We start from the raw sequence: 12750 nt of genomic DNA, 5'->3' as shown, positions 1-12750 counted from the left end.
ATTACGAACTAGTCAACGGTCAAACACCATATACCACACAAAATTAAAATACAATCTATACACGTGTACAACACATAAATATCTTGTATTTAAGTATTCCAATAAGATAAGAGTTTAAGATATGAATAGAGGTGAAAAATAGATATATAGAAAAAACAAACAAAATATTCCCAAAGTTCCGTTCGAACTACATTCATAGCCAAATTTCAAAATATGGACAATAACGGGATGGCCATGAACGACGACGGAACAATGGGAGGAATGTCGCCATCAACACCCATGTCGATGAACGATACCGATTCAATGGGAATGGGAATGGATAACATGATGACACATATGACGTTTTATTGGGGTAAAAATGCTTGGATTTTGTTTCAAGGTTGGCCTGGAAGTAGTACAGGAATGTACATTTTAGCACTTATTTTCGTGTTCTTACTTGCGATAATTATAGAATGGTTAACTCATAATAATCTTACTCCAACGAAATCAAACCGAATTATGAGGACAATGATACATACATTGCGTGTGGTGTTTTCGTATTTGGTGATGTTATCGGTGATGTCATTCAACATTGGTGTATTTGTGATGGCGGTTGCGGGCCATGCCATCGGGTTCTATTTGTTTCGAGTTCTCAAGAAATCGATTGAGAAAGATTCGGAGGTGACTTCGATGGCTTGTTAGATTTTATATCCGATGGCTTGATGATTTCTATAGTCTAATGGCTTATTGATATAATTATGTTATGTTACGTTATGTGTGGTATTCCCTCTATTCCAATATTTGATAAATATGACAGACTTCTGTATATTATTAACATATTCTTAAACATATGCATATGTGCATTTAATTAGTATTTAGGTATAATTTCATTTTTGGGCTAGTTTTCTAACCAATATACACACATCTTCTCTCTAACATCAATTAATAACAATAATATAATAATAATGTTCATATATTAGAAAATGGTAATGTTATGTCATTGCCGGCACAAAGGACAACATGCGAAAATTAACGAAACAACTTACACAAGATTCCATAACTAGAAGCATATTTAGTAATGTTGTACAACAATACGTTTTCATGTTTTGGTGTTCCTAAATAGTTCAAGAGCATCACCGTTGGATAACTTGCTAGCACTTCGAACTTGTCTGTATTCCTTGATATCAATCGGAACATAAAGACGAGGATGTTCCGAATCCACAAACTCCGGTGGAGCTTCCACTTTCGTTTTGTCTGGCCCTAACACGAATAAAACTATCGAGTAACGTGTTTTGGGTTCGAAACACCAAACTCTGTGCTGCACATTACAAAACGTCCCATTGCTCCATGCCTACATCACATTTAAACAAGTTATTAATCTTTCTTTTTTAAAAGACAAACCGGTCTTTAAAATTCTTCCTTCCATCTCTAAAAAAAGTCTACTTTACAATTTATACATGCCCTAAAATTATTGTCCGCTTAAAAAAATACTTATTAAAATATTACAGTATTAAAAATCATATACGGAGTATATCATCATTAATCACTCGGGCTAATTGTTTGAGAGTGCATCGAACTTTCAGTCATTTCCTATTGTATACATTTATTTTCAAATTTTATATTATATGTACTTAACTATTTAATTCGTATTGATTGTGTGTATTCAATGGGCTATAGAAGGTAATCCATTTATATCTATCCAGTCACCTAATATAAAATGCATCCAACTTTCACTCATTTTCTATTGTATGTATTCACTTTTCAAATTTTCTATTATATGCAACCATCTTCATCAAAACTCATCGTCTTATTTCTAGTCTTCCACAGAATCCCTAAAACTATGTTAGATAGGATTCCAAATGAGGTGTTTAAAGCTGACTTAAAAGTGACGAGAATTATTAGCAAGTTAATATGGATGAGTTATGATGAAGACGGGTACCTACAATATGAAATTTGAAAGTTGAATGCATACAATAGAAAATGGGTGAAAGTTCGATGCAGTTTCTATTAAGTGACCGGATACACCTAAATGGATTACATGCTATAGGTCATTAAATGCATACATTAATACGAATCAAATAGTTGATGCATGTAATAGGAAATTTAAATGTCGAATGCATAAAACAGGATCAACCGGTATAAACTTTAATAAATCCCTTGAGGGACAGAGTAGTATGGAGTAATACATTTGCTTGATTAATAAACATTACCTTGGCAATATCACCCATGTTAATAGCCAAAGTGCCAGGAACAGGATCAACCGGAATAAACTCTCCAGTATACTTATCAACCATTTGCAAACCATTTACGTCTTCATCGTCTTGTAAAATCGTCATAAACGAAGGATCTGAGTGTAAGAAAACGCCGCATGATCCTACGCTTTCAGGGCTATAGTTGTACTTGTTCATTCTCATTTGACAACACCAACCATCAAACAAATCTCCCTTCAACCCATTGCCTTCCATTAACTTCCGGCCAAGAACTCCGGCTAGATCACGCATAGCTTTTATGTATTTCTGTATAATCTCCCTACATAAATAGACCTCTAATAAGTTACGGTTAATTTGCAACAAATCATGAAGAGAGGTATATATTAAATTAGAAAAATAGGTAATGAAATTATATACTCCTAACCAATTCAAACGTACAAGAGCTCTACCAGATTAAATGAGAAATATATAAACCAAAAACAACTTTTTATTATGGAGGGTCGGGAACCTTTAGACCATTTTTAACGCGGCGTCAGAGGGGTCCCGTCAGACGAGCTGGCAGTGGGTGACGCCCCCTGACGCCCCTAGTGGGGTGTTACGGCTGACGCGGGAGGGGCGTCAGTCAATTTTTTCACGAAAAAAAAAATGCGTCAGGGTTTCTGATTGGTCCACGTATTTTAATGATTTTAATTTTGTTTTTGTTTTTTTTTATTTAAATTATTTATATTCTTTTCTATATAAACACATCAAAACCCATCATTTTTAACCCATCAAACTCAATATTTTCTCTCATTTTAACACTTTCATTCAAATATTTTTTTTTTGTTTTTGTTTTTTTTATTTATTTAAATTATTTATTTTCTTTTATATATAACCATCAAAACCTATCATTTTTAACACATCAAACTCAATTTTTCTCTCATTTTAACACTTTCATTCAAATGATTTTTGTTTTGTTTTGTTTTTTTTATTTGAATTATTTATATTCTTTTCTATATAAACCCATCAAAACCTATCATTTTTAACACATCAAACTCAATAATTTATGTAATGGTTAAATTTTATGTAATGGTTAATTTTTTATGTAATGGTTAATTTTTATATGTTTTTTAATTATATGTAATATAATTTGTATGCATAATAAAATAAAAAAGAAAAAGAAAAAATAAAACTGGTGGGACCTATTTGACACTGGAGGGGCGTCAGGGTTATTTTGGTGTCAGAGACACTGCCACGTCAGAGGCAGATTACACTTTTTCGCCAAAAAGTGGACAATCTGCCTGTGACATCACACGCAGGGTTATATATGGTCTTAGGGACTAATAGGTCGAGTCGAAAGTTGACCAACTTTGACTTTGATTTGATGGAATAAATCCGACTTTAAGCGAATATATTCAACTTTCAACCTTGTAGTGACTAATTGATCAAGTTAGAGAATAGCCGGACGTTGATCAACTTTAACTGTGACTGTTTTTTTTTTTTTTTTTTTTTTACTTATATAGGCCTAATAAATACGACTTTGAACCTTATAGGAACTAATCGACCAAGTAACAGAGTAGTTGGACGTTGATCAACATTGACTTTGACTTGACTTTGACTGTTAAACTAATTATGGAAGAATAAATCATACCTTTGCTGAGGGTTCGTATGAAGACGATCACAAAAGTCGTGAGTAAAAGTAGAAATATCATCGATACTCAAACTTTCGAGAAACGGAGTAACTGGATTACGTTCCATGTAACCCTTACCATATACGCCACCAAGTGTTCCCTTCTTGATCTCCGTTGACCGATCAAACAGTTCGGCGTTAACAGCCTTCATTTGGGCCAAAAGCTCGATTGGGACACCATGATTGATTACCCTAAAATACCCCCATTCTTTACACGCATTCACTATTTCTTCTGCTAGTCCGTCAGCTTTAAGCATATCAATTACCGGCACTTTGTCTCTCGCCATAATTTATTTCAAATTTGTCAATAAATGGAACAAATTTTATTTTTCTACTTTCAAGTAGTTAGAGTGATGAATTGAAGGGGTATGAAAAACGTGATGTTAGGTTTGTATAAATGTGATACGGTCATAATTAGATTGATTTGTGTAGGTTTTGTACATGTGTTATATATTTAATTGATGATTATGATTATGATTATGATGATTATGATTATGATTTAATATTTAATAATAATAATAATAATAATAATAATAATAATATTTATTCTTAATTTATCACAATAAAACAAAATTTGGTGGATCAAATGAAAGGTATCCGATTCCTAGCCGATATATAATAAGACGTATATATGACACAGGAGTATCATTTTTTTATAGAAAGGGGACCTGATTATCAGAATATTTATTTCCCTTTTAAATTTACAATCTTGTCCTCTCGTAAAACTACTCCCCACTCCTATTTCGTCTTTCGTCTAGATTTTTGTTATTTTAATTTTACATTTTTCAAAAAATAGGTTTTTTTCTCGAAAGAAGTATTGTTTTATCCGAAAATAATACGAATTACGAAATATATAGGATGAATATTAAATAACAAAAAAATTAATATTGATCATGAGATTAAATCATGTTATAATATATTATAATTAATAATAATAATTATATCACTGGAAAATTACATTAAATTAACGCATTAGAATTATTTATTTTTGACCAAAAAAACTTGATATATAACAAGGGGACAATTAAACGAATCGATGACACGGCCCAAATTACAACTTACAAGCAAACGGCAAGGATCAATACAAGCTCAGAGACCATGTACTGATGTACACGTGAGCTAAAACCATCTAAGAAGAGAACCAAACCAAGATAAGGAAAACGAAAATACAACCACACCAAATTAAAAGAGAACCTGATAACCATACAACACTAGGAGAAAACACCTACTAACCTAACCAAACCAATAAAAACACAATCAAATATCTTTAATGCATACCGAGAAATTCTTCATGAGTTTTGGTAAATTTTGCACATGCGTTAATATTCATCAATCATCACTTTGAATATTATTTACCTTCAATAATAAAAATAAAATTTTGAGACAAAAATAGAAAAAATTCAGAAAAACAAAAAATGACGTAAATATTACTTGATGTATTTTTTTTTCCCCAAAAATATAAGTTGTTAGCTTATTCAAGATGAAATTACATAATTACCTTCTATTATTTTTTTATTTTTTTTTTACATATATATTATTTTTACATATTTTAGTTTCAATCTTGTTACCAAATGCACATTAAACGTAAGCAGAAACTTATGGCTTAAAATATAAGCTCCACTACCAACTTCAACTATTAGTTTTTTTTTTTCTTTTTCTTGGCTAAATATACGAAAACTCATATAGAAATGAAGACGTTTCTGAAAATGGTCTGACTCTCTTAACGAGAGGTCAGGAGTTCGACTCCCGTTGGGTGCAGCATTGCACACGAGGTTGCTCCTTAACCCTTGAATTCCACTAAAGGAGCCTTCCGCACATCGTGTTGCGGGGCCATTGGGGAAGTGGGTTTTACCGCCCATGCCTTCGGATTGGGCCGGGTTTCCTCCTGGGCAGCAGTTGGGGGCGGATTATGCAACTGCGAGAGATGAACGTGTGGGTATATTAGTGCCCCTAGGCCCTAGGTGATCCCAAACTGCTGTTAATAAAAACTAGGAGATACATAAAAAGAGGGACGGGGCAACACTGTACATAGAAAACTACAAATAAAGTAGCGTGAAAAACTATTCATAACCGAGTCTCATCCGCCAACGACACTAACCAAACAACAATCTTAGCCAAACACGGGGAAAACTACATAAACTAAACTGTAATGACCTAATCCCAAAAAACATACAACAAATAAGGAAATACAACACAAAAAGCAAGGGAGACGCCAATTAAGGAGCAACCTTTTTTAAGTTCCCGTTTACCGTCTCACGACCAAGTCCTTTGCCCCGCTCAATTCTCGACGAACCTAAAGGAAAGAACATTGAAAGATCCATCACCAATTAAAGTTGTCGATGAAGGAATATCCATTTCGCGATATTCGCTAAATGACTCACGATCTTCTTAAGAAAAATTTTGGATAGCATCACCAATAATCAAATCATCAACATTGTCTTTCAAAGACAACGAGCTCGAAGTCCCCTCCTCGAGAGCCTTTATGCTAAAGCCCAGAATTGAATCGCTAACGTCCTTCGCTTTTCATTTATTTAAGCGGTACCATTCGCTACAAAAACCTTCACACACATTATCGAAGCATGCACACTAATCAATCCCGCTATATATTAAGATTAAAAACCGGATCTTTGTTCCTTTCGACACCATTAGGCATAACCTCACCGTCGGGTTTCTTCAACTTTGACGGTTAAATTTTGTTCCGCCTATACACTAAAAGGATACATTATATTCGCGAGCAAATTCCACACATTAAGGCATTTCTTGTCACAAATCTTAACGTAATACGAAATGCAAGGGGCCATTTTCCAATGTCTTACCAGAATAAATAGGCGCCAAATCAACTTCATAAAACACCTAGTTACTGACAAAATTTGGACCACATGATGCTGCTCCCACTAAATCGCCACAGTCATTATCCTCCTGATTTGATCCCGCATTAAAGCGGTTGAGGTTGGAAGATCCGAAGGTAATTTCGGTTGTAAGGGGGGTTATCGGTCAAGAGAGAAGAAAAGTGAGATGGAATTGAAGTTTTTGAAGGTTTAGGGGGATCAAGGTAAGACATTTATAAATAATATCGTAACCGGACTCTAAAAACGTTTAGATGGAATGGAATGGAACCAAATCTTTTAAAACACCCAGGACCGTCTCGTGAAAATTATGGGTCATGTTCAACAAATACAAACTAGGCCTTTTTGTATAATAAAGGTTGCAAGTTGCCGATTGTAAATGACGTAAAATCATAAATCGACAATCGAGACTGGCAGGTTGCGCATAGAAGTCGAATAGATATTACGGAACCGCCTTACTATATTCCGTAGTTTTTTTTTTTTTTTGGAATTAATAATCTTGGACTAATTAATGGTGTAAGGCTGTTGAAATCCACACCTTGTGGTAATTCTATTAATGATGTATATATAGTACATGTATATCGACATATTTGAGATAAATACAAATAACAACTAAACCTATAAACAAGGAATAATAATAGATACAGATATACATGATCATTGTCATATTTTATCGGTAATACCCCCCTCGAGCGAATAGGTGGCGGACCAACTTGAAGCTTGGTACGAAAACTCTCGAACAGAGGTCGAGGCAAACTCTTGGTGAAAATGTCCGCGACTTGGAGCGTAGTGGGAACAAACTTAGTGTAAAGTTTTCCCTTAAGAAACAAGCTCCCGAACGAAGTGATAATCGATGTCAATGTGCTTAGACCGCTTGTGGGACACATGATTCTGACTGAGGAACAAAGCACTTTTATTGTCGCATAGTATAGTAGGCCGATCTGAAGGTAGAACATGAAGTTCACTGAGAAGGTGGGTGATCAAGACAATCTCAGCCGCAGTATTAGCGAGTGCACGATATTCAGACTCACAACTTGAGCGAGCCACGGTGGGTTGCTTTTTCGCACTCCAAGACACTAGATTACCGCCAATAAAAATGGAGTAACCATAAGTAGATCGTCGAGTTTCAATACAACGAGCCTAATCTGCATCAGAGTAGCCAAGAATAAAAGACGTAGACGAATGCTTGAATGTCAACCTATACGTTAAGGTACCTTTAACATAACGAAGGATACATTTGACGGCTTGAAAATGAAGTAACGTAGGGGCATGCAGAAACTGACTCACCTGATTAACAGCATAAGAAATATCCGGACGAGTAATCGTTAAATACTGCAACGCACCCACCAAAGATCAATACAAGGTATGAGCGGCAAATAGAGGTCCATCAGGTTTGAGGACCTCAGCTGTAGAAAGGGGTGTGGCTATTGGCTTGACATCAAGCAACTTGGCACGAGTAAGTATGTCGTGAGCATACTTAGTTTGACTAAGAAAAAGACCAGAGTCTGTATAAGTAACTTCAAGGCCAAGAAAGTAGCTAAGTCGTCCGAGATCTTTGATGGAAAATTCTTCATGTAGACGAGAAATAAACTTCTGAATAGTAGCACCATGATTACCAGTTAAAATAATGTCATCTACATAGACAAGCAAGTAGAGAATACATGTTCCTTTTCGAAAGACAAATAACGAAGGATCTGCATGACTACATGAAAAGCCAAGATGAAGAAGAAAACTACTGAGGCATTGAAACCAGGCCCGTGGTGCCTGTTTCAGGCCATATAACGCCTTCTTTAACTTACAAACATAAGAAGGATAACGGGGATCAACAAATCCAGGTGGTTGTTCCATGAGAACATTTTCGGTAAGATGCCCATTTAAAAATGCATTCTTCACATCTAGTTGATGAAGATGCCACTTATTAAGTGTGGCAAGGGATAAAACGATGTGTACAGTAGAAGACTTAACCACCGGACTGAATGTGGCAGAATAATCAAGACCAGGGACTTGAGTAAATCCCTGAGCAACAAGATGAGCTTTGAGACGATCGATCGAACCATCCGATTTGAATTTAGTACGTAACACCCATTTCGACCCAACGATATTGGATTGTAGGTCGTGGAACAAGATCTCATGTGTGGTTTGACTGTAAAGCGTCCATTTCTTCACGCATTGCCTTAAACCAGGATGGGTCCTTAGCTGCTGATTTAAACCCTCGTGGTTCTTTGGTAGTGAGAAGGGTAAAATGCAAATGTGAAGAAGATAAGTGAGCCAAGTCGACAATGTGACGAGGTTTAAAGATTCTAGCTTTAGAACGAGTAGTCATCGAATGTCTAGATGAGTGAGCATCAGTAGTGGGCGTAGTTGGTGGGGACGATGGCTCTGCAGCAGCAGATATCGTATCTACAGCAGCATCAGATGTCGTATCTGCAGCAGCAGCTGCTCTGTAGCTACCCGACAAAATCGTCATTTGAGGCGCCGCCTACTTAGGTCCCGTTACGTGGTCATAAGTCTTTAAAACAACGTTTGACCAAAAGTATGTCGCATTCATTTCAAAAGTAAAGATGTTTCAAAGTTTACAAAGTAGTTCGACAACTAGTTACATTACAAAGTTTAAAGTACAATTGAAACATATGCGACACAATTTAAAAGTAGCCAAAAGACGCTCCACGTATGCATGTATACTCGACATCCAAGCAAGTATCAAAAGTAATGAGCGGAAGCATGTATCACAAAACGTTCAAGGACCTGAGAAAAACATAGAAATCTGTCAACGAAAACGTTGGTGAAATCATAGGTTTAAGTAAGTAAGTACAAATGAACCACAAGATTTATATCATTGAAATAATAGTTATCCATTCCAAGAATTGTTATCACGAGCTCCCAATTATCAATGCTTAACTTTCCATCCATAGAACCTCATCACAATAGTGTTAGAATATACACTGTTTCTCAAAAATATATTTCATTCGTAAACGGTAGCGAACCGTTTGAATGAGGGTTTGTCAAACCCATATGGATCCATACAACATAAGTTCTCGCTTACACCCAGCAAGTGTAACTAATGATAATCGCATTGAGGATTTTGTTCTAAACTCGTATGTAGAATGTTTGTTTTCCTGTACTTGTGTTCACTTAGTAAAAAGAAACGTTTATGTTTTCTCATCCCAAATGTAAGTTCAAAAGAGTAAAAGTGGGACTATGATCTCACCTTGAGTGCACGAGTAATATAGTACTTCAACAAGTAAAAGTGTGCAAAGAACAATGCTAGTCTTGACCTAAACAAATAGGTTGTATCAATAACGGTAACACGATAGGTCAAAGATGTTCAATTAGTCCTATGGCTCGTTACGACTCGATTATGTAGCATGTGAAATCAAATTGTCAAGTTTCATGCAAGATACTAGTATAGAAGCATGTTAGAACGATCGCACGAACACTTGGTTAAGTTTGACAAAAAGTTAAACTTTGGTCGGGTCAAAGTCAACGGAAAAGTCAACATGTTCAGGTCGGGTCCCGAACTATTTTTCTGAGGTTAGAAGTCATATACAAGCATGTTAGGACAAGTTACATGTGAATCGGAGGTCCATAGCATAGAAAACATTTTACGTGAAAAGACCACATGGGCAGTCTACCCCAGATGCGCCACATCTGCAAGGGATGCGCCGCATCTGCAGCAGATGCGCCGCATATGTGTCTGTTTCAGTGAATTTGCCTTAAAACTCAAAAGTCTCGAGCCAAACTTCAATTTAACGCAATTTATGATCCGTAAACATTTAAAACATGTATCTTATATCGTTGGAAAGGTATTTTGACAAAGAACACAACTAAACACATTTCACCAACCGAAAACATCAATTGCAATAACCGACTTTCCAAATTAAATGCTCAAATTAATGCTCATCATTAATGTTCAAGTTCATATTTGCACAATTATGATTCGGGAATTAAATGCACCCATATGATACGCCGTTTCGTAGATAATTAAGCATGCAATGCAACTAAACACTTACAAACAACATTGCAAGGATTCAATGCACCAAAAGTTCGTTTTACTACAATCTGTAACGACCCGTCAAAATCGCTATTGACGCGTCAAAATCGCTATTGACGCGGCACGTTAATCATTGATTCCACAGTGAGGTTTTGACCTCTATATGATACGTTTTGATAAAATATTGCATTCATTAAAATAAGTGACTTTCTAAACATCGAAAGTTATAAACATGTGGGCAAGTGCTTAGGTATAAGCAAAACCCCGAAATACATAAGTCTTTAATTTACAGGTTGACATCACAGTCCAATTATTTATTACACAACGCAGTTTTATTTTGAATGCAATAAGCTTTGTACAAAGCATGAGAGACTCCATGCAGGCAACAAGCACATCACAGCGGAAGCATTCTAAGGACCTGAGAATAAAACATGCTAAAAAGTCAACAAGAATGTTGGTGAGTTATAGGTTTAATTGCTCGAGTCATAAACATATATAAAGATAGACCACAAGATTTCATCAAAAGTTTATCAATAGATTCTACGTAACAGAGCACCCTGGTAACTAAACTTAACGCTATAGTGATAATTACCCCATTCGTTTTAATACACGCAAACCAACGTGTCTTAAACTCAAATAACATACGTCCGTTAAAAGGCTAGCGCTCTAGCTCGGACGGGGATGTCAAGCCCTATGGATCCATATACAATTATTCGCGCCCACCAGTCCATATCCTATGTACTGGCAGCTACTAGTTACCAAAGCTAAGAGATTTTCGGTTTAACTCAGTGTAGAATTTAGTATGTACTTGTGTCTTATCGCGTTTAAAATAAATTGCATGTATTCTCAGCCCAAAAATATTTAAAGTATTTAAAAAGGGAGACTATAAACTCACAGTTCAATATTGCGATTCAATATTGTAGGCAAATTGCGTAGACGTAATGATGGTAGATGACTGTATGGTTGGCCTTGGATTCAAGAACAATACCCCGAATAATACCTAATATTTCCTTAGCTTAAAGCGGTTTGAAACCCGAATTAAAAACACCCTCGTATATACCTTATTATTATTAAACTTAAATTTAAAATTATAATTATAATATAAATATAAATATTGAGAGATAAATGTGAAAAACTTCGTCGAACAAACTGCGTATTTATATTACTTTTCGATTTACTGTAGCTCATGCGATCGCATGAGTTTTCAGTGTTTTTGCCATGCGATCGCATGGCCGCCTTTTCCGTTTTTGTTTGCTAGTTCGTCGACATCAAATAGTGTTTACTGTAGCAAATACTGTTTACTGTAGCAAATAATGTTTTACTGTAGCAAATAGTGTGTTACTGTAGCAAATAGTGTTTACTGTAGTAAATCACTGTAGCACTGTAGCAAATAGTGTTTTACTGTAGCAAATAGTGTTTTACTGTAGCAACTAGGGTTTTACTATAAAAAGTCGTTTTTTACTTGTACATATATATATATATATACATACATATAATTGTTCATGAATCGTTGAGAGTAGTCAAAGGTAATTGTATATATGAAATAGTTCTAAAATTTTGAGACTCAATCTAACAGACTTTGTTTAACGTGCCAAAATAATAAATCGTATAGAGAATTGGTTTAAATTAGTCGAAATTTTTCGGGTCATCACAGTACCTCCCCGTTAAAGAAAATTTCGTCCCGAAATTTTGAGTAGTACCTGTTTCATGAGCGATATCAATGAACAAATGTGGATACTTTTGCTTCATTTGATCTTCACGTTCCCAAGTAAACTCGGGTCCTCGTCTTGCGTTCCAACGAACTCTAACTATCAGTATTTTGCTTTGTTTTAATTGTTTGACCTCACGGTCCATGATTTCAACAGGTTCTTCGACAAAATGGAGTTTATCATTAATTCGTATTTCGTCAAGAGGAATTACGACATCCTCTTCAGCTAAACATTTCTTCAAATTTGACACGAGAAATGTGTCGTGAACACTACTAAGTTCTTGCGGTAGCTTTAATCGATAAGCAACTGCTCCAATTCTTTCGGTGATTTTAAAGGGTCCTACGTA

The 12750-nt window shown here is 35.5% G+C and overlaps 2 protein-coding genes across 2 annotated transcripts; one reads left to right on the top strand and one right to left on the bottom strand.

Moving 5' to 3' along the window:
- The first annotated feature begins 213 nt into the window (after positions 1–213).
- Positions 214–681, top strand: LOC139841237 (copper transporter 6-like). The gene has a single exon (XM_071831465.1). It carries the CDS (start codon positions 214–216, stop codon positions 679–681), a length of 468 nt encoding a protein of 155 aa, XP_071687566.1.
- Positions 682–959: 278 nt separating this feature from the next.
- LOC139844298 (2-oxoglutarate-dependent dioxygenase DAO-like) lies at positions 960–4311 on the bottom strand. The gene is made up of 3 exons (XM_071834519.1): positions 3820–4311; positions 2190–2508; positions 960–1330 (listed from the first exon to the last, which is right to left on the bottom strand). Exons 1-3 carry the CDS (start codon positions 4143–4145, stop codon positions 1079–1081), a joined length of 897 nt encoding a protein of 298 aa, XP_071690620.1. The 5' UTR covers positions 4146–4311; the 3' UTR covers positions 960–1078.
- Between the last annotated feature and the right edge of the window lie 8439 nt (positions 4312–12750).

Source organism: Rutidosis leptorrhynchoides, chromosome 4 (genome assembly GCF_046630445.1).
Source record: "Rutidosis leptorrhynchoides isolate AG116_Rl617_1_P2 chromosome 4, CSIRO_AGI_Rlap_v1, whole genome shotgun sequence".
In the NCBI taxonomy this organism is placed as follows: domain Eukaryota; kingdom Viridiplantae; phylum Streptophyta; class Magnoliopsida; order Asterales; family Asteraceae; genus Rutidosis; species Rutidosis leptorrhynchoides.
The sequence above is the reverse complement of the archived record's forward strand: the minus strand, read 5'-3'. Positions and strand labels throughout refer to the sequence as shown.

Excerpts from the sequence above, each read along its gene's own strand:
- LOC139844298 (XM_071834519.1), bottom strand. The coding sequence starts at position 4,145 with ATGGCGAGAGACAAAGTGCCGGTAATTGATATGCTTAAAGCTGACGGA. Across the intron at positions 2,509-3,819 it reads CATACGAACCCTCAGCAAAG|GGAGATTATACAGAAATACA; the intron begins GTATGATTTATT and ends CTATTTATGTAG. Across the intron at positions 1,331-2,189 it reads ACATGGGTGATATTGCCAAG|GCATGGAGCAATGGGACGTT; the intron begins GTAATGTTTATT and ends AATGTGATGTAG.
- LOC139841237 (XM_071831465.1), top strand. The coding sequence starts at position 214 with ATGGACAATAACGGGATGGCCATGAACGACGACGGAACAATGGGAGGA.